The following is a 27,551-nucleotide window of genomic DNA, read 5'->3' on the forward strand; positions in this document are numbered from 1 at the left end:
ACATTCACACCCGCCACATGTTATTTTTTTTTTTAATTAAAAAACTGCTTTTACTTATGTGTTTGATCATGGTTATTCTACCTCCTCAACATCATGGTCTCTCCCCCATCAAGCATGTATGCATGCATAAACTCAAACACATAAAACCAGGCCCAAAATGAAAATCAAAACAAAAAGCCAGTAATACAAAATTTAAAAAGACCAAAATAAAACAAAAATCCCCTATATAAAAATAAACCATGGATTCCAGGACTGGTCCCAGGCCCAGAAATAACTGGCCAATATAAAACCTGTCACAAGCTTGAGGAGTCTGGATGCATAAAGTTAAAGAAAATAAAAGTCTACAAGAGAGAAAACTACAAATCTATAAAACAGATTTTCTGTCAAACTAAAAATTAACATCTTTCATTAAAAAAACTATTGAAAAACCCACTCCTTAACCTTTAGTTAAATGAAAAGTCCTACCTTATATAAATAAGACATAAATTAAATATAATTTTATAAGAGTTTAGAATCTTACCGTTTTAGTCAATCATGGTGGCTCAGACCTTAATCCCAGAACTTGGGAAGCAGAGGCAGGAGGATCTAGGTAAGTTCCAGGACAGCCAGGACTATGGAGATAGATCAATCCTGTCTCAAAAAAACAAAACAAAAATAAAACCAAAACAAAATTAAAAAAAACTTTACCTTTTAGCAGTGCAGTAAGTATTGCAACATCTATATCTTGATGTTCCTCTGATCCAATGTGGAAAACAGTAATCTATTTTAAAAAAACATTAATATTATGCATTTTTAAAACCAAAGTATTATAAAACAAAAATGATTTCAAATAATACAAAGAAAAATATTTATATAGAGATTTGTATAGAAACAGGTATCTACAGGACTGGCAAGATGGCTAAGTGGGTAAATGTGCTTGCCATGTGACGATTTGAATGAGGATGCTTCCAGTAGGCTCACGTTTGAATGGTTGGTAGAACTGTTAAGGAAGAATCAGGAGATGTGGCCTAATAGGAGGAGGTATGTCACTGGGAGTGAGCTTTGAGGTTTCAAAAGCCTACACTATTCCCAGTTAGCTTCCCTGCCTTGTGGCTATTGTTTCATGGAAGTAACATGAAAACTCTCAGCTACTGTTCCAGCTCCATGTCTGCCTGTTGCCATGTTCCCTGCCATATTGATCATCAACTCACCCTGTGAAACTTTAAGACCTCATTAAATGCTCTTTTATTAAGTTGCCTAGGTTATAGTGTCTCTACACAGCAACAAAAAAATAATTAGGACACCATATAAAACTGACAATGAAGTTCAGTCTCAGGAAGGCATGTAAAGGTAGAAGGAAAGAAGTGACTCCACAAAGTTGTCCTCTTACCTCCATGTATGCCCACAAAATCATATATACCTATATAATCATTTTTATACAGAAATAAATTTTTGAAGTCATGTACATATTTCTGTAACTACACAGATGTCTAAATATAGACGTAAGTGATCTAACATTTTAATCCTAATTTAAGCTTAGTTTAACCCAAAACAAAACAGAAAATTAAGAGTATCACTAACCAAATATCAATGCATTTTCAAGAGTAGTTTGTTTCATATCACATTCACTTCTTTTTAACCTATCTTGTATCTGTCAGTTAACTAAACAGTTTGTGGGTAGAGGATAGAAATCACTATCAGAACAAATCATGTTGCTCTTTCTACAGAGTGAGCACTTATTCGAAAGATTAATGTATTCCTTTTTCTTTTAAGGAAAGTTCTTACAATGCAGTCCTAGTTGTACTAGAACTCACAGGCCTCCTGCCTTAACCTCCAGGTATGTACCACTATGCCTTGCAACACATGCATTTTTGGGTGAGGCATGCAGTGAAATATAAAACCATTTAGGACACTTTTACTTAGGTACTTTTTAGAAAGAAAAAATGATTTATACACAAATACAAAGTTTTCAACCAGTTTCATTTCATGGAGAATAAAGTCTGCAATGAAAGAAAATACAAATTAACACACTCAATCAAAGCCAAAAGGTCAAGAAGAGACAACAAATCTATGTTTCTCCCCCCCCCCCCCCCCGAGACAGGGTTTTGCTGTAGTTTTAGAGCCTGTCCTGGGACTAGCTCTTGTAGACCAGGTTGACCTCGAACTCACAGAGATTCGCCTGCCTCTGCCTCCCAAGTGCTAGGATTAAAGGTGTGCGCCACCACCACCCGGCTCTATGTTCCTATCTACTTATAGAACGTTAAAATTTTGTCTCTGAAAATACACGTCTATGTTTACATGTATGAGACTAAGCAGCACCTATGTTGCGGGAGGTCCTTCTGCTCCTCCAGCCTATAGCGCTGAGATACCAGCCCACTGGGGCGTGGTCTCTCTCCCTTTAAAAAAGCGGCTACTTCCCTTCTCGCTCTCTTCGCTTCCTGCTCCTTTTCCGGCGACTAGACTCCTTCCTGATTGCACAAAGGGCTGTTGTCTGGGACGGTTATCTGTAAGTTTTTTCCCCATTAAATAAATACCACCCTATTAATCATAATTCCAAACTGGTGTGGTATTGTTTGTGACTTACGCCTTCACCTGGTGCCCAATGTGGGGCCCAAACCCACGACCCTGAGATTAAGAGTCTCATGCTCTACCGACTGAGCTGCTGGGAGAAAGAGGAAGTGAGTTCAGAGGCCATGCTCCCCTCTCCCGGGCACACGTGATGAAGCTCCGACCCAGGATGGACATAGGCTAGAATCTTCCCGATAAGCGCACCTAGGGGTGCTACACACATTATTAGAAATGGGCTAGTGTAGGTGCGAGAGTTAGCCAAGAAGAGGCTAGATATAATGGGCCAAGCAGTGTTTAAAAGAATACAGTTTGTGTGTTGTTATTTCTGGTGTAAAGTTAGCCATGCAGGAGCCGGGCGGGACGAAAAGCAGGCCCACAGCTCCCACAACACACCTAGATGTAGTAGTCTTCCAGAGATAAAAGCCTTAAAATATTTTCCCAAGTATTTTATTAGAGAAGCCACTAGCAACTATAGTTCTTCTTTTTCATGTATATGTATGTGATTTGCACACAGCATCCACATAAAGGCAAAAGGCAATCTGCAAGAGTTGGTTCTCTCCTTAAACCAAGTAGATTACAGGGATCAAATTCAGGTCTCAGGTTTGGTGGCAAGCACCTATAGCCACTGAGCCATGCTGCTTGTTCCTCTGCAGTCTTCTTAAATATTAAGCACAGTCAGTTGAGATGCAGTTATAAAAATTCCTTTGAAAGAATGATTACAATGTCTCACCACTATATGAATATTAGGTTTTCTATGCCATCACTCAGCTGAAGAGCAATAAGAAAATAACAGAACAACTTAAAAAACTTAAAACACAAACTAAAACCTGAAGAATTGTATGAATTAGAACGTGTGTTAAAAGAAAAGATTTATTCTGCTGAAAACTACTCACAAGCTCCTTTTTTTTCATGCACTCCATCAATGTTTGAAACAAATGAACTGCTTCACTCTGGCCAAAGTTAAAGGTTTTTTTGATAGTTGATATAACATCAGGTTCTGCTGCATCGGGAAGATTCCTGGTAGAAGAAGAAAAACAACTTACTTCACTCATTTCATCTTCTCTGTAGGATCAAACGAAGTACAGGTAGACCCATGCAAGGCTTCTGAAGGTTCTGTAGTAATATTAATAGTAACTTCCTGAGACACCCATTATTAAATCTATGGCACAAGAAAAGGAATGGAGTATTTTCACTTTGAATAATTTTGTGAATGTTTTAAACAAAGTATGTGGTGTAGTATTAGTACTCAGATTTTACAAGGTATCATAAGGAATGTTCTATATTATGGCTTATAAAACAATTTACCAAGGAGTCTTCAACATGGATACATTTACCCAGCTCAAAGTATCAAAATGCAGGAGTTCATGATCAAAGTCTCCAATTGCCTAGTTTCATGTCACTTTTTTTTCAGGAATCCATCAACCAGTGTGAGATTCTGTGGAATATTCCTTTACACTGTGTGATAATATGCTGTTGTGAGTGGTTTAATAAAGAAGCTGACTAACCAATAGCTGGACAGAATAAGGTTAAGCTAAGCTGGAGAACCAGACTAAGAACACAGGAAAGAAAAAGGGCAGAGTCAGGAGTCACAAGCTAGAAATGGAAGGGAAACAGAAGGTACAAGATGAAAGAGTGGCAACGCTATGTGGCAGAATGTAGATTAATATAATATAAATGGGTAAATTTAAGTTGTAAGAGTTTGCTAATAACAAGCCTGAGCTAGTGGCCAAGCATTTATAATCAATAAGTAAAACTGTGGTTATATTGAGAGCAGTTGCCACACAGGTTCCATCTTTACTCAGCTATAACCATTCTACTGTCTAGATATACCAAAATTTATTTGTTTAGGCTTTTTCTGGTAGATGTTCTACAATGTCCTTATCTTGTATAAGATATTTTACATAAAATTTTATATAAGTGTTTACCTGTAGTAACCATTACATGAAATTAAACTATCAGGTCAAAGGTATGTCTCCGAAGCAATAAGTATTTTCTAAAAATGACTACACTTTAGTTCATTCCAATAGCGTATGACACAAGCTACTGCTCTAGGTCTGAAGAAAGTATTGTATTAATACTGAGATTTTCATGTTCATTTAATAGACAACGGTGTTCATGTGGGGACCCACAGTTGTGAGCCTGTTCCACCTTGACTGGAAGTCAGTGAGTTTGAGCTTATTTTTGCTCTCTCAAAATTGTTGATAACAGATATGGTTATAAACAAAATTCTGATTAATATTTTGGGTATAGAGGTGGATCTGTTTCACCTGGACCAAAGGTTGGAGAATTCAAGTCTATTCCTTATATCATGTTAATGAAGTCTACTGCATCCTACCTCCCCACTTTGGAGGGAGTGTGTGGAAAATAGACAAGGCGAATTCAGTATTTGCTGAATTGTCCTCCGGTACTATCCTATGTCTCTGTGTTTCTTTCCTATGTCTGTTCTTCCTACACGTTTCTAATCCACACCCCCTACCCTGGACCATACAAACCTGTCGTAAGTCACCTCCAAAATGTGGCTTACAGCAAGTTTAGAACTGCACAACCTACCAGCCTCTAATTTATTGTGAAGTCTGCTACACGCTACACTCACCCTCCTTCTTCTGTCTGCTTATGGATATATGCCAGTAAATCTGCAGCTCTGCCTGTCCCTTCACACACAACAACTGGAACAGGGGGACTTTCCTGAAGATACTCCAGTACTGTAAGGATGACATTTGGCCCACCTTCAAATATCAAAGCCACTACAGGAACACCTTGCCCAATTCCTAAAAAAGGATAAAAGTTTAATTAGTAAATCTGACAAAATTCAGTAATTTAATTAGTTATTTTAAATAAAAATTAAAAATAAGATAAAATTTCCTATGAGACAGTTGGCTTTACTTTAAGCACTGGATGTTAGTAACAGCCAGTCTCAAATAATGGAGCACTAAACAATCACTAACATCTGCTCTGGGTGATAAAATCAGGAAATTCAATAAATGATTTAGTGCCAACCAGAATCTGTATATTTATTCAAAACAAACTTTTGTGTATTTATTAATTGAGCTCTTGGCAATATATGTATAAGGATTAATTTGTGCCTTAGTTTGCCTAGTTTCTTTGCTTTTATTATTTTTCAAAGTCTTGCCATGTAACCCAGGCAGCATTAGAATATAAAATCCTCCTGTCTCAGCCTCCTGAGAACTGTGATTACAAGCAAGAGCCACCATGGGGTGCTTATTTTATATTTTAATACTATATTGGTTTAATTTCTAACATATACCAACTTACATTTTTAATAAATGAAATTTTTTTTAAAAATTAGTAAAAAATACTCATTTTCATTTTTACAGCAACCTGAAATGTGGTGATAAAAGACAAATATTTCTAAGCACAGGTTTTTAAATCATCACTAGTTCTCAGGGTATAAGTCAGCTCGATGAGCAAAGCATCTGACAATATGAGTTCAACTGCCAAGTCCCACAGCAGACCTTGAGAACCAGTTACCAGGAGCTATTCTGCAACCTCCAATCATCCCACACACAGACACGGGTGTGGGGGGGTAATAAAATAAAAATAATCTGAATGTTGGTGTCCTTCAAGGTCAGAAGAGGGCATTGTATCCCCTGGAACTGTTGTTAGACAGTTGTAGGCCACCATGTGGGTGCTGGGAACCGAACTCAGGTCCTCTCCAACAGCAACAAGTGCTCTCAACTGCTGAGCTATTTCTCTAGCTCTAAGGATATTTTTTAAATTAACAGTTCGCACAAACATTATGACACTACTATGTGTGCGCTTCTGTAATTTTGTATTTCTGTTATCACTTTGTCAGAGTTCATCTTCTTTTTTACTAGGGTTACAGAACTTCTTCTACTTGTAATAAAATATAAAAGCTAAAGGAGAAAGTTCAGTCACAGTTGGAAAGGAAAATCTGTTCCAAGAATATCAACTTTTAGGATTCATTTGCCAACAGCAATACAGACTCACTTTAGAAACTTTAGGCAAAGCTCATTCTTACTTAACTGGTATTGCTTCTATATCTTTTTTTTTTTTTATTCTTTTTTTCTCATGACAGGGTTTCTCTATGTGTAGCCCTGGCTGGCCTTAAATTCACAAAGATCCAAAGTTACATATTAGCATTACCACACATTAAGACTATTAGTAAGTACTTTGAGCTTCAGTTGATTATAAGAGCAACAAAGCCAAAAATAAATAAATAAATAAATAAATACATTTTCTTTTTGTAGCTCTTAGTATTTTGTTTAAGATCAGCGATTTTTGGATGCTTTGTAGGTGCATTTGCTATGTAAACAAAAGTGTATTTACTTCACAGAACATGCTACCTTTTAAGTATGCTGCTGGCTACTAACACAATTTTGAATAATTAAACAGTAACAAATGGGCGAATTCTTACTAGCATGAATTCTTTGCTGATTAATGGTTTTTTCAAGTTCTCTTCTCAGTCTGACTTCTGCCCCATACTTTCCAACAGTGCCATCATCCACCAATATGAAATGGGAGTGGAGATTATTCAGAACATTCAGTTTGCTCAGGGGATTCAATAGGGTTTGGTAAGGAGCAACCACCTAAACAAGAGCAAAACAAGAGACAGTGGAAGGAAGCTGAATGTAATATAGTATAAGTTAAATTCTGAAGTGACCCACAGATAAAAGATAAGATTCTATTTTCATTTAGATATAAAGAAAAAGCATACACTTTTAAGTATTTGAAGATAACAGATTAAACCACATAATTACTCCTTTCTGCAAAATTGAGTTTTTTACTACCTCATGCAAATGGAGCAATAAGTATATATACAGTGTTTATAAATTATAAGGTTATTAAGTGAGTAAAGTACAATACACAGAAGACAATAAGAAAGCAGTAAAATATGACAGTGCTATTTTCCAAAACATACATACAACCCTTTCAAGCTGACATTGAAAATTTAATAGCACTTGAAAGTTATCTCCATAATTACAGTTTTTGTTGTTGTTTTGTTTTTTGAGACAGGATTTCACTATATTGCATTGGCTTGTCTGGCACTTGCTAACGCAGATCAAGCTAGCTTCTAACTCAAGACCGGCCTGCCTCTGCCACCACTGCTGCATGATGGCATTAAGGCCTGTGCCACCGTACACAGTCAATTTTATTTTAATAGTCTCATGATGAATATCTACAAACTCACATTTTCAACCTATTCAAATAAAGCACTATCATTTGATTCCTACTCTTAATGACAAAATTAATCCTTAATGTTATAATCAGCAGGCTGATCTCCGAGTCTGAGGTGACCCTGGTCTACAGAGCAAGTTCTAGCACAACCATGGCTCTCAAAAAACAAACAAACAAACAAACAAACAAACCAATTACAAACACTAATATGATGTGGAAGACATGTTAATATTCTACATAAAAGACAGAAAACAAAAAGTACCAACAATATTATAAGCATTTATATTGATAAATGCATTTTCAAAAAAACCAGAAAGGGGTGCTGGAAATTTTGTTTTAAACTTAATGTGAAAGTATAATATAGTCTACAAGCTGAAATTTAAGACATGCAAACCCATTCTTACATCTCTCCCAACAAGATCATTTCTGTTTTCTATCACTCCCCATGGAGCTATTCCAATAGTGCAAATCTTTCGAGATGATCTGGAAGCATGCTCTTTGAGGGCATCACCAACATGTTTTGCCACACCTGTTCATACAAAATTTATTCACCATTAGAAAAAAAAAAACAACCTGAATTTACTTTATAATATTACAATTCATGATTTTTCTTTAAATAAAAGATTCTAAGGCTGCAAGATCCAAAGTCAAGCAAACAAAAAATTTAAGATAACCAAATAGATTAAGAAAACAAAACCCCACAATATCATATCAAGTCCAAAACACTTGTAAATCAAATCCTATCACATTGGTAGGTAGGCCTAGTACTAAAACACTGATATATCTTTTAGTTTGCTTCTTTTAACATATTAGATCTCATCTTTCATATAAAACATAGAAAATAACATCCACTGCCTTCCTTGCTTATAGTCTATTTTCAAAAAAACATTCAAGTAACTTTGTTCTTACCAATCAGCACCTTAAAACCTTCCCTTCTTATTCAAAAGAAAAAGCCACAATGTTTGTAATGGCTTGTAAGACCTTAAAAAGCATCTGTCTATTACTGGTAGTAAGCACACTTCCATATCACCATGCTTTCCCATCTCCCAAGAACTTCTGAACAACACTGCTTGCTTACTTTCCCTTATGTCACATAGGAACCGCCTCATTCTTGCAATACACCAATGATTTTCTCTTCTCTACATGCTCTGTCCCAAGTTCCCTTGTTTCCTAACATCTTTCTTTCTTTCTTTCTTTCTTTTTTTTTTTTTGGTTTTTCGAGACAGGGTTTCTCTGTGGCTTTGGAGCCTGTCCTGGAACTAGCTCTGTAGACCAGGCTGGTCTCGAACTCACAGAGATCCGCCTGCCGCTGCCTCCCGAGTGCTGGGATTAAAGGCGTGCGCCACCATCGCCCGGCCTAACATCTTTCTTGAAATATTAAGCTATCAATAAAAATCTGCTTACTCTTATCAACTTGACTGAACTGAAAAGTGAAGAGACAATCAGGTCTCCATATGTCTACATAGAACTGATCTTAAAATACACTAATCATACCTAAATTATCCTCTTATTGTTTACATAATCCCCACTATAATACTGAAAGTATCTATTTTAAAAAACAATATATACCCTATAGCTCAAAGAATGCCTTACAGTAAGGTTCAATAATTATCGATAATGAATGAATGAGATGCTTAAGATGATTTAAATAAATAATTATGCTTAGCTTTAATCATTAAAATTAACCCATCCTCCTTATAATCAAAATTAAAACATTATATAAAACACCAAAAATAAAGAGAAAAGATCTTGGATGAAGGGGACTAACAGATGAAAAATTAATTTTTGAAGGCTACTTTTTCACAACTTTATTCTTACATGTTCACAACTTTATTCTTATGTGTATAGATGTCTACCTGCATGCATGTGAGTCACAACCATCCCTAGTGAATGAGCCAAAAGATGTCTGATGCCCAGGAACTGGACAATTGTGAGATACCACGTTGAGTACTGGAAACAAAACTCATCCTCTGCGAGAGCAGCCAGGGTTCTTACCTGCAGAGCCATCTCTCTCATCCCCAAAGGACATGCCTTTACTACTACCAAAGGAGCAGGCTATCATTCTTCTACCAGTGTATTGGGAGTCAGAAATTAACACTTTGCTTTACAGAAGGGTCTGCAGATATTTTTGTAAAGGAAAAGCAGTAAGCATTCTGGCTGTGCAGAGTATTTACTTACCAGTCTTTGTTACAATTACTCAAGTTTGATATTGAGCACAAAAAAAGATACAGACAAATGAACGTGGTTATGTTCAAATCAAACTTTATTCATAAGAACAAGGATTAATTAACCTGGATTTGACACACAGGTTAACTTTGCCAACTTTTACTCTAAAGTATATATTTTAATGGCCTGAATGACAACCAAGCAGATTAAGTTATTTTTATCAATGATACTACCACGAATTACAGATTAAGAATCAAATCTATTTATAATTTATTATTTCAAATGCCCAACTGATATGAGAGACTGACAAATATATTTAATAAAACTGTTCATATTACCTGTGTTTACTCCTCCAGTTAAAATCCAAGCTCCGGTTGTAACTGCAGCTTTAATAAGACCCTTTCCAAGCAACTGCTTGATTCTTGGATGAAGCTCAAATTTCTGCATGCCTCCATGTACAGAAATAACAAGTTTGGGTAACTCCATTTGCCATTCTTTAAGCAGAAGTTGCAGAATGATTTCAGGTTTGGTATCATATGACAGTCTCACATACTAAAACAAACAAAGGGTCAAAATAACTATGTTCACAGATTTAATAATGCAATATTATCTGATATTCAAAAAATTTACTAGCCTGGAGGTGGTGGTGTATGCCTTTAATCCCAGCAATTGAGAGGCATATGCACATAGATCTCTGTGAGTTTGAGGCCAGGCTGGTCTACAGAGTTGTTGTGGGATACATTGTGAAGATATATTGCTGTGGTTGGTGTAATAAAAAGCTGAATGGCAGGAGGTATAGGCCAGATTTGGGGGAAAAGAAAAAAGGAGGAGGAATCTAGGCATGCAGGAGAAGCTGGGAGACATGAAAAGAAAACAGGAAGAACAATATGGAAGACAGGTAACACCATGTGATAGAACGTAGATTAATATAAATAAGTTAATTTAAGTCATAGAGCTAACTGAGACAAGTCTAAGTTAAAGGCTAAGCTTTCATAATTATTAAGTCTCTGTGTCATTTTGGGAGCTGGCTGGCAGAACAGAGAAAGACTTGTTACATACGGTGCCCACCTTCTAGGCAAGTATTTCCATATAGGGCCTGAGAAATCTAAACAAACAAACAAGTGAGCAAGTAAAACAAAACAAACATGGCTTCCTAGAAACCAGTGCTAGCGGCTTACACAGGGGGGCTGCTGTACAGTGAGCACTTGAACAGCACTAAGCAGAAACAGCACGGGCTCAGCAAATTCCCAGAACTGAAGCAGGTAAATGCCCCAGCTGGTGCTGCAGGCTGATTCTGCAGGAGTAAGGCTTTGCTCCCACAGACCCAAGCAGGATGGAGCCAGCCACCAACAAAGCCACACAGTGGGTTTAAGGCTTGGCTCACATGGTCAGAGAAGGCTACAGGTGGCACAATAAAGCAGTCCAGACCAAGAAAACCGCTAAACAGGTACAGTAAAAAATGGGTATAGACAGTCACAGAAAAAAATATTTTAAAAATAATAAAGTCTTTAGAGAAAGAGTAAAGCAATATATTTAAAAAAATAAGCCATGTAAACACGGGAAATGCACAGGGCATCTGGATCCTGTATGGTGTTTTCTTGACTTTAAATTCTTTGAATGCTGATAAGAAAACAATAGCTGCTAAGAGACACTGGATTATGAAAGGAATTGCTAAATTAAACCAACCTATATATTTTAAGAATGTCTTACCTTCAAATGAAAGTCAAAAAGTATGTTGCATTGGGAAGAGGTCATGCCTTTGTTTCCACAGGAAACAAAAAGTTATGGTTCTCTTAAAAAATTAATGAAGATCAGATTTGAATGGGGAAGACCTGAAAACCTTGGCAACAAATAAGGAAAAAAAGACTATAGGACAGGTAATGTATATATTGATCCCTCGACATGGGAACATCTCTGAGACTGGATGCAATATGATAAATCTAACTGGTTACAGAGTCCTCATGACTTATTATATGCCATATTTTCATATGGTATGGATAGAGGTTTGCCTATACAGTCCAAGCAGACATACAGTTGACGGATGACTTTTACCTGCTCAAACATAAAAAAAAAAAAAATCTTTAACTAACTTATGCACACTGCACATTCCATGGTTAGTGCAGATATGTGTGTGTATGTATGTATGTATGTATGTATGTATGTGTGTGTGTATATATATACATCTAATCTTTTAAAAGTTTATGTGCTTTCAGAAAAAAAGAAAGGACCAGATAACAATAAGAAGTGATCCAGCCTCTCAGAATGCCTCTGCCAGTTTCTTCAAAATTCTGCATCCAAAACAACTTCTAAACTGCTAGCTCAGATGGCCCAGCCTAACAGACTATCCAGTCAAGACTTCAGATAAGCTCTATACTTTCCCATCAGAAACAAAACAAAAAATAATTCACCTAGCTCTCCCAGGCTTTGATCATTATCCCAATTTTCTCAGGGTCCCCTAGAGATACCATCACCCCCAGACAATAGGAAGCTGTCTAGAACACCAGACACCCACATTCCCAAGAGGTGGAATAAGTGGTCATTTGTTGGGTTTTGAATGTTTGTCATTGTTTAGGGGGGTTGGTTCTAAGTTATTATTGACAGTGGCCAGGAAAAAAGCTAAGCAAAGCAGATCAGATTGAGGGATCTCTTTCTGAGGGGAAAGGAGTTTTGAACATAGAAACACTGGGATAAAAGGGTGAGTTGTTGAGTCTACTTTTGAACAACCACTAGTCTCAAACATTTTACACTGATATGGATTTTTGTATATTCATACAAATTTGAGGTTATTTTTGTTATACACTGTATCTGTTTCTGCTCTTGTTTAAGGTATTGAACCTATGCAGCTCACTTAAAAATGTAATATCAAGCACTCGGGAGGCAGAGGCAGGCGGATCTCTGTGAGTTCGAGACCAGCCTGGTCTACAGAGTGAGTTCCAGGACAGGCTCCAAAGCCACAGAGAAACCCTGTCTCGAAAAACCAAAAAAAAAAAAAAAAAAAAAAAAAAAGTAATATCAAGCTTTAGTCCTTTAAAGTTATTTAGAATAATAAGGACAGGTTATTAGTTAGTCATCTATAATAATCAAACTGATGTCAGTGTCTTTTCAAGGTCAAACATATTTTAAATAGATGGTGTTCAAACACTTCACGATCCACAGAATATGGCACTAAAAATATTTTAATAACTTCAAGTTTTTCATGACAGTAAGACATGTCACCTCCTGGCAACACCATTTACTTCAAAGAAATAGGCATTGAAGAAACTCCATATGGAATTTGCTTTCATTTGTGGCAATGTTAGCCATCGGCCAAAGAAACTGCCCTTGCCTCGACTGCTGACAGTATCCTGTTCAAACTGGAAAAACAGGATGCAAAAGAAAACGACTGCTGGACTTTGCCAAGACAAGGTAAGACAGTTCTTCAAAAATTCTTCAAAATTCCTTCTTCACAAAAAAAAAAAAAAAGCCTGTCAGAATTTTTAGACACATAGGACAAGGATGGTTATGCCCCAATGTTGCAGAGGAACCTTTGGTGACTGTCCAGGCAGTCAACTGTTTCTGTCATTTCCATAGTTTTAGAAGTTGCTTGTTCTGTACTTCCTGTTTACTTGGGTAATATTGTATCCTTTTTGAGTCTTTGTTGGGTTGAAGACCAGATATAGTTACAATCTCTCTTGTTACCAAATTCAGAAAAGAAACTTATATAAGAGATGTAAAGTTTATAAGATTGAGAAACATAAGCGATTAACTTGTTTAAAAAGATTTTTTTAGGGTGATAATACAAGTTATGATAGACAGTGGTTTGGGGCTAAAACTTTAGACCCCTTAAGTTAGATAGATATACAGTACTTTCTCCAAATTTGCCAAATACAAATGGACTAGACATTGTGAATGTAATTCTTAACCTGATAATTGTTCTTATCATATAGTTTTATTAGAGTTAAAACCTTTCCTTTTTAAACAAGTGGGGGAAATGTGGCATATTTGTACACTGTGAAGATATACTGCTGTGACTGATGTGATAAAAATCTGAACAGACAATAGCTAGGTTGAAGGTATAGGCCAGATTACTAGGGAAAGAAAGTAAGGAGGAATGTAGGCACGCAGAAGTCAGGAGATACAGAGAGGAAACACGAGGTGCAAGATAAAAGAGGTTAACTCCACTTGACAAAACATAGATTAATATAAATGGATTAATTTAAGCTATAATAGCTAGTTGAGACAAGCCTAAGCTAAAGGTCAAGCTTTCATAATGTCTCTGTGTCATTATTCGCGAGTTGGCTGGTGGGACAGAGTGAGTTCCAGGTTAGCCAGGGCTATATGGAGAAACCCTGCCTCGAAAAACAAAAAAAATCACCAACAAAAAATACACATAAATTAGATAGTATTTACACTCCTAAAAACATAAAATAGCAAACAGCTTTTAAATTTGGAAAAATTCTTGTGATATTTAGTACTAGTACTGTAACTTATACAAATTAAGATTCAAATGTCAACTTACCTACTTATACTCAATTATCAATTAACCTATCCAAAGCATTTGTTGCCCTGTTTAACTATGAGTACAAAAAGAACAGGAAGCATTAACACAAATAACATGTGTTTTAGGAATCAGTCTGCTACGAAAGCAGTAAGAACTTATGAGATTAAATTAGGAAAATTTGGAGATGAATATGTACTGCTCTTCCTAAGCCAGGGAGGAGGAACAATGCAAAGTTTATAAAATGTCAATGTAAATAATTAACAATTACATTACAGAATTTTAAAATACACAGAATTTAAATTCCTGCCAACAAATGCACATAAGCCACAAGAGAAACAGTGCAGTTACAGATGTTCTGAACATTTTTACATTGGAGAGTGGTTAAAGGGAGAGCAAGTTAAACTGTGTTTATTACAAGATTATACTAAAGAACACAAGAATAATGTATAAGTAAAGGAAGCCACTAATTAAAAAACTTAAAAACAATATAAGACAAAGGGATAAAGAAAAAAGGGAGACAAACAGCTAATACTATGATGGTTACATTTAAAATCAAATACAAAGATTTAATTTTAAAAGACTATATATACTACACTTTGGGGGATTTGGTTTTGTTTAGCAGACAGGCTTTTTCTATACTACCTAGACTCATCCCAACAGTAGATTCACATGATCCTAATACTTTGGCTTCTCAAGAAAATGAATCTTTTACCTTAAGAAAAGTTTAAAAGGCAAAAAAAAAAAAAAAGGTTTAGCCTTCCTTTCAGAAAACAAAGATTCTGTCAATAAAATACTTTTTATAATGATAAATTATTTGATCTGCAAAAATACAATAATTCTGTACTTATGTCAACCCTTATAATAAAGAACTTATATGCACTGCACCTTACTTTCTGTTTTGGCACTACACATATTACAAGATAAATGAAATATAGAATAATCAAGTGGCATACCTTAGCTCTGTAGGAATGAGAACCCCCTTGAAAATTGATGACTCCATAAGCATCTGTTGGGCTCTGTTCCGTGTGCTTTTCTACAGACCATTCTTCTACTGCCTGATTAAAATGTTCACCCAATTTCACATCTGAGTATTTCATGGCAAGACTTGCAGTAAAGCAAGCATGTTGCTTGACCAAACGACCACAGAAACACCTAAAGGTAAAAAGCAAAAGCATATTAAGATAAAGAGCCCGTTCACTGGTAGTGGTGGCACACACCTTTAATCCCAACACTCTTCTAGGCAGAAGCAGGCAGATCTGTGAATTCAAGGCCAGTCTGGTTTACAAAGTGAGTTCCAGGAATGTCAGGGCTACATAGAGAAACCCTGTCTCAAAAGGGAGAGGGGGGCACTAAATAAAATTAAACAAGTAAAAACAGAAGAGAGATAGATAGATAGAAATAGAGAGATAGAGAGATAGAGAGATGAGAGAGAGAGAGAGAGAGAGAGAGAGAGAGATAAAAAAAAAAATAACTTCCCAGGCATGAAGCAACACATGGTGGCTTACAAATACTTGAGAGAACATGAAAAGATGACCATAAGCTTGAGGTTTACTGGGAATAATTAAAAACAAAAAAAAATCCTATCTTAAATAAAACAAAAGAAATAGCAACAGAGCTGAAAAAAGTGTTTGTCCTAGGCATGCAATGAAGTAAAAAAGTAGTAGCTCAATGGGAAAAAATAGGCTGAATGGTGGTGGCAGAACCTTTCATCACAGCACTTAGAGGCAGAGGAAGAGGCAGGCAGATTTCTGAATTCAGTTCCAGGACAGCCAAGGCTACACAGAGAAACCCTGCCTCAAAAAAAAAAGGGGGGGGGGACAACACTAAATAAAATAAAAAATGACAGATGATATAAAAGAAGTATTAGAAATAAGCACCAAATATTAAGACTATGCCCCCAAAGAGCTGAGGAAAATACAGACACAATGAAGGAGAACTAGAAGACGTTTTAAAAGTTAGAATAATATAAAATAGCTCAAAATATATAATTTAAACTTCCAAAAGGAAGAAATGGGGACTAAAATTTAAAACACGCTGAAGTAAAAAAAAAAATCCAAATTTGAAAATTCTTGACTCTACATCTTTAGTTCAACAAAAAATATAGACCAGCCAGGAATAAACAAAACCTTACTAGGGCCAGGAGTGGGGGTGCACACACCTTTGATCCCAGCATTAAAAGAATTAGAGGTAAGTGAATCTCTGTGAGTTCGAAAGCATCAAGGACTACACAAACGTCATCTCAAATATAGACAGATAGGTAGGTAGGTATAGACAGACAGACAGACAGACAAATAGATATAGGTAGACAGGTCATGCTAGGGCATTGCTGAAAATGGTAAAGAGAAAAAAACCCTAAAACAAGCTAGAATATAACCTAATTAAAAAAAAACATAGTCATATGAATATAAATTAAAAATGATAAATTCTGCCCAGGTGTGGTGGCACATACCTGTAACCCCAACACTTGGGAAGTGGAAGCAAGAGGAGTCGGAACAAGACCAGCCTCAGTCAAGAAGTTTAAAGCCAGTGTGGGCTGTGTGAGATTCTATTTTCAAAAACATGCAGCAAGAATGATGGTTGTAAAGGAAGAGAAAGAAGAAAATCTAGTATGTTAATTTCATGTGTATGAGTATATATCTGAATATTTATGTGCATCACATTCAAGTAATTCCAACAAAGGTTAGAAGCAGACACTGGATCCCCTGGAACTAGAGCTACAGATGGTTGGGAGCAGCCATGTGGGTGCTGGGAATCAAACTTGGATCCTCTGGAAGAACAGCTAATGTTCTTAACAAACAAGCCATATCTCTAGTTTGCTACCTACCTCTTCTAAAAGAAATCAAATTTTCTAATGGAAAATCAGAAGTAAAAGACATACCATATACTATACTTAAATGATCTGGGCCCTATTTATTTCTCTCCAATTGTTTTTGTTTTGTTTTGTTTTAAGACAGGGAATTACTGTATAGCCCTGGCTGGCTGGGAACTCACTACATGAGCTCAGAGATCTGCCTGCCTATCTCCTGAATGTTGGCAGCCCAGCCTACCAACCACAACTTGTATCTTACACTGTTGTTTCCTGATAGAACCACAGTATCTTTAACTGTCAGATCTTCCTACAGCCTCTTTTGCTTTTCATAATCCCCTGTCCCTCAACTCTCTGGTCAACTAACTAAGACTCTCACAAACCTGATGTAGTACTTTTAAATTTGAAGCACACATTGTCAAATGTTTGAACAAAATGTCCTTTAAGTATACTATCACGTAAATTTTATACCTAGCATTTTTTATACGTAGGTGTTCTCATATATCATATTTTTCAAAATTTCTGCAATTCATACTAAACTTACCTGACAAGCTGCTGACAGATCTGACATCCTGGAAGACATCTATAAAATGCAGAAAGGTAAATTATTACTTCATAAAAATATTTATCTTAAAATTAACTATTTAAATTCATATAAGTATGAAACAAAGGAAAACCATAATATATCATTTCAGTAGATACCATAGATCATGCATACGTTGGTTTATACATTCAACTAACCCTTTATATTTAAATAGATTTTTTTTTTTTTTTTGAGACAGGGTTTCTGTGTTGCTTGGGAGCCTGTCCTGGTCCTGGAACTAGCTCTGTAGACCAGGCTGGCTTCAAACTTACAGAGATCTTCCTTTCTCTAACTTCCACGTTCTGGGATTAAAGGTGTGCACCACCACCACCTGGCTTTAATAGATTTATATTTTAAGTACCATTAATTCTGAAATAAAACTAAGCAACTACAACAGAGTAAAAAGACAAATTTAACTATATAAAACCATGTTTACATGCAACTAATAAGATCTAAACATGAACTTTATTTTTTTTCTTATATTTATTTATTTATTTATTATGTATACAATATTCTGTCTGTATGCCTGAAGGTCAGTTGAGGGCGCCAGATGTCTTTACAGATGGTTGTGAGCCACCATGTGGTTGCTGGGAATTGAACTCAGGACCTTTGGAAGAGCAGGCAATGCTCTTAACCACTGAGCCATCTCTCCAGCCCCCTGAACTTTAAAAAAAGAATTTCCCCATTATATAAAGAGCTTTCTCAAATCAATTTGTAAAAAAAAAAAAAAAAAACCACAAAAATGGAAAAATATGAAGAGCTCACAGAAAAAAATAAAGATTAAATTAGGAAAGACTTAAAAATATTTGAATAGCTTCATGAACATATAGAGCATTTATATTAAGGTGAACTATATTTTATGACTGTATTTTTATGAAAGACAATTTTATACTTGTCAAAATAAAATAAAAAATACCAACTCCTCACACTCTGTGTCAAGTTCTAGAAGTTTGGGTTAGAACTGGGGATGTAGCTCAGTGGTAGAACACCTGCCTAACAGGCATAAAACACTGGGTTCAACTCCCTAGCACTGATAACCAAAATATATTTCAAAATATATTTTGAAAATATATGCTAAAGTCAGCCTAAAATATCTGAAGTATATGTAAAAAATGAAAATTATAAGATAATACATTATAGCATTTTTAACATCAAAAAGAAAAAGAGAATATAACTAAACTGTTCATCAATAAGGAACTACCATACTAACACAAATGATCCAGACATAGAACTCAAAAATGCAACAAATGAGGATAAAATAAGCTGGGAATATAGCTTAGTGGTAGAGACTTGCCTAGAACATGCAAGGCTGAGTTCTAGCCCCAGTACCACTTAAAAAGTACAGGGGGTAAAGTTTAAGTCAGGTGAGATGGTGCGTGTGAAAGGCAGCAGGATGGCTGTAGTTCTGGATCAGTCTAGTCTACAGAGCCAAGTCTCAGGCCAGTGAGGGCTACACAGTAAGATCCTGTCTCAAAAGAAAACAAAGAGAAAGAATGAAGTGATGATCTCCAAGATAAGTAGCACACAACAGATAAAACAGTATGTACTTGAACATGCAAAGACTATTTCTAGGAGCTTTCAGATGAATGCTAGCGATGAGAACTCACCGCTGACTGCTTTTTAACCAGGTCTCTCTGGAAGGAATGTCAAGGAATGGACAGTACCAGAATATTATGGCCAAAGAATAGTAGTGGGAAGACTTTCATTTTTTATTTGATAACAACTTGTGGTTTTTTTAATGTCTGGTGACTATATTATTTCTACTGCAGAGTAAAACTAACAAAATCATAACAAACTTATCAACAATACAATCTATTATTGTATTGCTTCTTTTTTTGTATTGAATTGCGTTTTTTGGGGGGTACAGGGTCTCACTATACAGCTTTGTCTGGCATAAAACTGACTATACATAGAAAAGGTTGGCCTTGAACTCAGAAATCCAAAAGCCTCAGCCTGCCATGCGCTAGGATTAAAGGTGTGCACCACCACACCCTGCCAAATCCATTGGTTTTTGTTGTTGGCAGTAATGTTTTGGGAGGGTCTTGGTAGCATTTGTTTTGCTTTGTTTTTACAGAATTTCTCTGTATAACTTAGCTGTCCTGGAACTTGATTTTGCCTGGAATTCGATTTGCCTAGAATCATGGAGATCCATCTGCCTATGCCTCCCAAGTGCTAGAATTAAAGGCATATGCCGTCCTTGACTCCAAATCCATAATTTTTAATAAACCAAAAAAATCATACTTTTCTGAAAGAAAAATGGTATCTGAGAACTTGCATGGTAAATTAGGATCATAAATATAAACCCCAGTGTTAGGAACTACTCATGGTGTTTCCCTGTGATATAACAACAGAACTCACCTTTAGTAAACTATAAGATATTAGGGGGAAAAAAATCACAGAATCTAATTATTTTAAGGGATATTAAGGTTATATAATGATTGGGAGAGTTAAAGATTTCTGCAGGGTCTGGAAATTTGCCTCAGTCAGTAAAATGCTTGCCATACAAGCATAAAGACCTGCATCTAGATTCCCAGCACTCACATTTAGGAAAGAGAAAGGAGGTGGGGGAGAAGAGACACAACAGTGCATGTCTGAAACCCCAGAACTGGAGGGCTCCCTAGAGCTTGCAAACCATCCAGCCTGGCCACTGGGTTTCAAAGAGTTAGACGGATGGCTGCCGCATGAATGCACACATTCCACACAACACCCATACACACAAGTACTCACACACACACACACACACACATACACACACACAAACACACACAACTAAAGAAAAACCTTTTTCAGGAATTTACTAAAATCTGGAGAACATTTTAAAAAATACTTTTCCAAGACTAATCAACTAAATTCAAATTTATAACATATACTATTTTGGCCAACTAAAAATCAAGAGGCAGGTAAGGCAAGTAAGGCAGGTAGGAACTGACAGTTTCAGCAATCCTGGCAACCAGAGAACTAAACTGTTATCACCTGAGTTCAGTAGTTCAAAAACTAACCTGCGCAACACAACAAGGCCCAGTCCTAAAACAAAAGAAAAATGGGCTGGAGAGATAGCTCAGCAGTTAAGAGTACTTGCTGCTCTTAAAGGATCCAGTTCTGTTCCCAGCAAACACATGTAACTCACAACCACTTGTAACTCTAGATCCAGGGAATCAGTACTGGCTTCCAGCCTCCACGGATATCATGCATGCAAAGGAGAGACTTAAATGTGTGCAAGCAAAACACCCATTCAAATAGGCACATTAAAAAACAAAAACAAACAAAAAAACCAACCAACCAAACAAAAAACCTTGAAAGAAAGAAAGGAGGGAGAGAGGGAGGGGAAGGGAGGGACACTAAGAGGCAGAGGCAGAGGCAGGCCAGTCTGGTCTACAGATCTAGTTTCAGGACAGCCAGGACTATAGAGAAACCATCTTGAAAAAACAAAGAGAAAAAGAATAGCATACCTCAAAAAAAAAAAAAAAAGTATTTTCCACTTATCACCATTTCTTGAAGATAACAGAATGCACTATCTTAGACAATATTCAATCAAGAACCTACTTGTATTTGCTACCGGTCATAATTAACACACTTACAAATCATTTAGCGCTACATAAACTAATAGTGGAGTCCTTAAACACTAAAAACAACAACAAAAATTATTACTGACAAAAATCTTTCCTGTGTGTTGCTATGGATCAAGCCCAGAGCTTCACTGCTGATCTTTTTAGCAATTTTTAAAAGAGTCATACGCCCAACTAGGTATAGTGAGTGACCTGTGCCTGCAATCCCAGCACTCTGAAGGACTGCCTTGAGCGTGAAGACAGGCAGGGCTACACACTGGGGAGGAAAGAAGAGACTGACCAAATGAAAGAAAAAAAAAAAGAAAGAAAGAAAAAAATAATCACATACTCAATAGAAGTGAAAGTTACAGAGCAAATTTATTCAACAGAGAACAGGGTTTGACAGAAGGAAGGGGTGAGAAAATCCAAAGGTCTTTTAAATCAGCAGATCTCAACATGTGGGCTATGATCCCTTTGGAGGTTGCGTATCAGATATCCTACAGATCAGATATTTATGATTAATAAAAAAATTAGTTATGAAGTAGCAACAAAATAATTTTATGGTTGGGGTCACCACAACATTAGAAACTATATTAAAGGGTCACAGCGTTAGGAAAGTTGAGAACCACTTGCCATGTTTCTTCCCTTGTAAAGTTAGGAAATAACCTTTGATTTGTATTTTTAATTTATTTCTTACTAAGTTTACACTTCAAAAAAAAACAAAAAAAAATCTTAAGAATATATTTTTCCCTTTTTTTGTCTCTCTCGAAGAGATAACTTCTCCTCTCCCCTCCTTCCCCCCATTTCTCTCTCTTTCTGCTCTTCATCCTTCTCCCCTTTCCCCTTCCCCTCCATAGCCCACTAAATAAATATCCACTTTCTCTGTCATTTTCCTAGTGTGTGTGCATGGCAAAGGATAACTTCAGTGGTCAGCTCTCTCCTCCACTGTGGGTCATGGGTATTGAACTGAACCCTGCTCATCAGGGTTGTACAGAAAGTCTTTTTACCTACTGGCCCATATCTCATTGGCCCAAGAATGTTTTTTTCTTTTATTTTATTTGTAATTCTATGCTGGGGGGGTGTAACTGGGGGGGGATATCTATGCATGAATGACAGCATAGTTCAGAGTGTCCGATCCCCTGGAGTTGGAGTTACAAGCAGTTGCTAGCAGTCTGATACAGATGTTGGAAACTGAACTTGGGTCCTCTATGAGAGCGTCAGCACTCTTAACTGATGAGCTATCTCTCTAGTCATATTGAGATTACTTCTTAGATGTTTCACAAGATCAACTTTTTCCTTATTTATAATGTCTTAACTATCAAATTCCCTTCATAGAACCTTCATCTGGTGATGGATGGAGATAGAGACAGAGACCCACACTGGAGCACTGGACTGAGCTCCCAAGGTCCCAATGAGGAGCAGAAGGAGGGAGAACATGAGCAAAGAAGTCGGGACCACGAGGGATGCACCCACCCACTGAGACAGTGGAGCTGATCTATTGAGAGCTCACCAAGACCAGCTGGACTGTGACTGAAAAAGCATGGGATAAAACTGGACTCTCTGAACATGGTGAACAATGAGGGCTGATGAGACGCAAAGGACAATGGCACGGGGGTCGTAATGTGATGGCTTTGTGGGAGCCTAGCCAGTTTGGATGTTCACCTTCCTAGATATGGACGGAGGTGGGAGGTCCTAGGTCTTACCACAGGGCAGAAAACCCTGACTGCTCTTTGGACTGGAGAGGGAGGGGGAAAAGAGTGGGGGGAGGGGGAGAAGGGTGGGAGGAGGGGACGTAGGGTGGGAGGAGGGGGAGGGAAATGGGAGGCTGGGAGGAGGTGGAAACTTGTTTTTTTTTCTTCTCCTTTTCTCAATAAAAAAAGAAAAAGAAAGACAAAAAAAGGCAATTGAATACCTATATTCTCTGATGACAGTTTTTCTAGTAAATATTATTCTATATACATAGACAGGAACATGTGAGAGGCCTTAGGTTTAATCTCCAAGCAAGAAGGCAGGAGAAGTGTCCATGGGGCTCATATTCTTCAGCATCAACCGTAAGTGCATATTAATATGCCCACTAAACAAATTCTGAAGTATCTTTTTGTTTTCAGGATGGGGTGGTAGTGGTAAGAACTTTATTGTAGCTTCTATTGTGCTTAGACAGTTAGGGTTCCAAGATAGGCAAACAGTTCGAGGAAAGAAATTCCAGAGCACTAGTAACTTGCTCAGTCTCCTTTTCCATTCTCAAAAGAAAAATTAACAGTGACCTTATATTATTTTGTTTACTATAAGCAAATAACAATAAATTTACATCTAAATTTCTAGAACATTCTAGAAGAAACCAATGCATGCTTACCTGTGAGGGTCTTTGGAGCTTGGTATAATATACACACACTCCCTCTTGGTCAAAGTGCTCTCTATCCAGGATTTCTGGGACTAAAACAGAGAGTTCAAGGATGGTTTACAAGTTTACAGCCTGCTAATCTAAGGAAATAAATTCACAATAGATGCACAAAAATGTGTGTGGTATTTAATCTTGTTTTAATCCACTAAATAGGCGCTATATATGATTATCAGTGCTGGCACACCTAAATAAATCATTAAAATAATTCCACTGAAGTAAACATGATTTGACAGTGCTGTGCCAGAGGAAACAAAGCAAGTGTGAGACTCTTACAGTAAGCCTCAAGAGGGACTAAGCCATTTAAAAGAGCCAAAAGTGACAGCCACATTTAACTTAGAGGAAAACAAAAGCCCAGCCTAAGCTATCAGGTATTTCTAGAAAGGTTAAGGGCACATAATAGCTAATGGTACTGCGATATAAAAAGATAACAAGCAAAATTCTAGTCAAAGGAAAAAAATCAACAGAAATAAAGCAGGTTATCTAAGATCCACCCAGAAAGTAGTTAGTTATCTCATCTGATCTTGGAAGCTAAACAGGGTAGGGCTCATAAGTTTCTGGATGGGAAATACAGTAAGTTATTAAATGATTATAAACATTTAATCTACCAAATTTGTGTGTCCATCTTATGTAAGATCAACCACAAAGATTTTTTTTAAATATTTATTTATTATGTATACAATATTCTGTCTGTGTTTTATGCCTTCAGGCCAGAAGAGGGCACCAGACCCCATTACAGATGGTTGTGAGCCACCACGTGGTTGCTGGGAATTGAACTCAGGACCTTTGGAAGAGCAGGCAGTGCTCTTAACCTCTGAGCCATCTCTCCAGCCCCCCACATCAAAGATTTTTAAAAAAGCAAAAATTCAATGAGAATTAAACAATTCTAGATCACATACATTTAATACATTTCTTTCTAATCAGGAAAGGTATTCTTTAAAGTTTTAACACAATTAACAAGTTCAACTTGATGAACGCATGCCTATTTCTGCATCCCACATAGAAAAGACCCACTTTCTTCAAGCACACACAGTTTAACAAAAAATGATAGTATATTTATCCACAAACATTGAATCAGCAAATATTCAGACAATGTATACTTATAGAACCTACAAGATGATCGCACTGTAATTAACAAAGCACAGACAAAATTAGCCTTCAATAGTTAAAATATTTAAGAATCAAAATAAATGTCACAAGCATCTAAAGTTCTCAGATTTGAATGATGTGTCTGTCTGTTCTAGTTTGTTTTCTTGTTGTGGTGATAAAACAACTCGAGGAGGAAAAGGTTTGTTTCATTTTAAATTCCAACTAACAGTTCATCATTGAGGGAAGTCAAGGCAAAGACTGAAGCAGAGATCATGGAGAAATGCGATTGACAGCTACCTTTCTTAAACAGTGTAGGCCCACCTGCCTAAGAACAGCACCAAATACAGTGGGCTGGGCCTTCCTGCATCAAATAACAATTAAGAATGTGCCCTGCCAGATGGATCTCTGACCTAGACACCATTCCAGCCTGGTCTACAGAGTTCCAGGACAGCTGGTGCTACACAGAGATACCCCCCACTTCCACCCCCAAAAAAGAACATGCCTCACAGATAGGCCCACACGCCAATCTGAAGGAATTTTTTGTTTGTTTTTGGTTTTATTTTGTGTGGGTTTTTTCGGTCGTTTGTTTTTGTTTTTTGAGACAGGGGTTTCTCTGTAGCTTTGGAGTCTGTCCCGGAACTCTCTCTGTAGACCATGATGGCCTTGAACTCAGAGATTCACCTGTTTCCAAGTGCTGGGTGGGATTAAAGAGGTGTGTCCCCATGTCCAACCTTCCTTCCTAATCTTTTAAAACACTGTTGTTTTTTTTTTAAAACAAACAAACATTAGGTAATTCACAAATTTCCATTTCTGAATTCCATCCCAACATTGGAAAAAAAAATTGCAGGCCAGGTGCGGTAATGAACACCCAGCACTTGGGAGTGAGTTCAAGGGCAGCCTGGTCTACACAGACACATCTCAAAAACAAAACAAAAAAAATGTATTTCAATCCAAATCTTCCACTATATTCTTACATCACATATCAACTGCCTGGCATTCAGCTCTTTTGATACCTAAAATGTACCTCAAACTTAAGATTGAACATTCACACAAACACTCATTCTTCGTGGAGTTTTGCCTATCTCAGCAAATGCCAAATTAATTCTCTCAATACTATAGTGACTGAAATATAGATCCTTAGCCATCAAGCCCAGAAGTCAAGAAAAAAAAGAAATCTATACCTAAAATGCTTCTGTGAGATGGCCTGTAGGCAAGCCTGTGGGTACATTTTCTTGATTAATGATTGATATAGGAAAGCCAACACACTGGCGGCAGTGCCATCTTTGGGCAGCAGGCTGATCAAGTCATAGGATCAAGCCAGTAAGTATAAATAAGCCACTAAGTTCCTCCATGACATCTGCCTCAATTCCTCCCTGCAAACTCCTGCTCGGACTTGAATGGTGGGGTGTGACCTGAGAGCTATAAGCTGAAATAAACTCTTTCCTCTTCAATTTGCTTTGGTCATGGTGTTTTTTTTCACAACAGAAAAGAATCCCTAATATAAAAATTGGTCCCTAAATTATAGGACATTACTGTAATAGACCTGACCGTGTTGGGGGATGACTGCTGAAGGACATTGAAACTTTGAGCTGGAAAACCCAAAGTGTTCAGAGCTTAAAGAGCTGCTGTGGGAACTCAGAAGATAATGGTGAGATCAGAGCAGACAGCAGAGGCCTAGTTTTTGTAGTTTCAGAGGAAAGTTTGAGTCCCTTAAAGACTATTTGGGGACCAATTCATATTTGAATTAAGAATCTGTGGTTCTGGTCAGCTGGTGCAGAAGAATTAGCTTTCATTAGCAAGAGATCAGAACCACAAAAGTGAAATCTTGGCTTTGCTGGGACAATCCATACTGGTCAGCTAGGGTTGAAGAATCAGCTGTGATTAAGAAAAGAACAGCTCCTTTTTGTGGCACCTCCTAGGTAGTCAGCCATGTCAAGATGAAGCTTAATATCCCTTTCCCAGACCATCAGCTGCAAGAAGTTCATTGAAGTGGGTGATGAACACAGATTTCATATTTTCTATGAGAAGCACATGGCCACATAGGTTAATTGTGGTAGGAATCAGTGGTGGGAACAACAAGCTTTTCCCATGAAGCAAGGTGTCTTGAACCACAGAAGAGGGCACCTGCTGTTAAGTAAGGAAGGGGCGTTTTTACTTACAGAGCAAGAATTGAAGAGAGGAAGTGCAAATCTGTTCTGGGATGCATTGTGGACATCAATCTGAACATTCTCTACCGTTAAGAAGCGGGGAGTTAAAGAAAGAGGAAGCGAGAGAAAGAAAGGGCAAATATGTGTGTTTTCCTGGACTTGACAGATACTACCGACCTCAATGGTTGACATATACTACTGTACTTAAGGGTTGGGGCCCAAAAGAGCTCATGGAATCTGAAAGCTTTTTAATCTCTTTAAAGATGGTGTGTACCAAGATGATGTCAGATAGGCCTTGAACAAAAAATATAAAGAGCCCAGGACCAAAACATCCAAAATTGAAATCTTGCTACCCTACATATCCTGCAACACAAATGCCAACGTATTAGCTCTGAAGAAACAACAAAAGAAGAAAAGCAAAGAGGAGGTTTCAGAATATGCTGAACTTTGGACAAAAGAATGAAGAAATATGATCAATATGCCAAGAGACAGAGATGTGGACTGTCTGAAAGTTTCTACTTCTAAATCTGAATCCAGTCAAAAATAAGTCTTTCAAAGTAACAAATAACCCAGGAGTGGTGGCACATGCCTTTAAATCCAGTACTCAGGAAGCAGAGGCAGGTGGATCTTTGA

General features: G+C 37.1%; 1 protein-coding gene across 3 annotated transcripts in view; it reads right to left on the minus strand.

Moving 5' to 3' along the window:
- The window catches only part of Trpm7 (transient receptor potential cation channel subfamily M member 7), an 89,408-nt gene that overhangs the window by 52,566 nt on the left and 9,291 nt on the right, over positions 1 to 27,551 (minus strand). For all 3 annotated transcript variants that reach the window (XM_041679288.1, XM_041679287.1, XM_041679289.1), the window contains exons 2-10: positions 23,638 to 23,717; positions 17,701 to 17,739; positions 15,304 to 15,502; positions 10,209 to 10,422; positions 8,109 to 8,233; positions 6,944 to 7,115; positions 5,141 to 5,315; positions 3,441 to 3,564; positions 688 to 760 (exon numbers count right to left, since the gene is read on the minus strand). In XM_041679288.1, coding sequence (XP_041535222.1) covers positions 688 to 760; positions 3,441 to 3,564; positions 5,141 to 5,315; positions 6,944 to 7,115; positions 8,109 to 8,233; positions 10,209 to 10,422; positions 15,304 to 15,502; positions 17,701 to 17,739; positions 23,638 to 23,717 — 1,201 coding nt within the window. The remainder of the gene's footprint in view (positions 1 to 687; positions 761 to 3,440; positions 3,565 to 5,140; positions 5,316 to 6,943; positions 7,116 to 8,108; positions 8,234 to 10,208; positions 10,423 to 15,303; positions 15,503 to 17,700; positions 17,740 to 23,637; positions 23,718 to 27,551) is intronic.

This window comes from Microtus oregoni, unplaced genomic scaffold (assembly GCF_018167655.1).
Source record: "Microtus oregoni isolate MIOR12 unplaced genomic scaffold, Mior012 000031F_ref0000149, whole genome shotgun sequence".
Taxonomy (NCBI): domain Eukaryota; kingdom Metazoa; phylum Chordata; class Mammalia; order Rodentia; family Cricetidae; genus Microtus; species Microtus oregoni.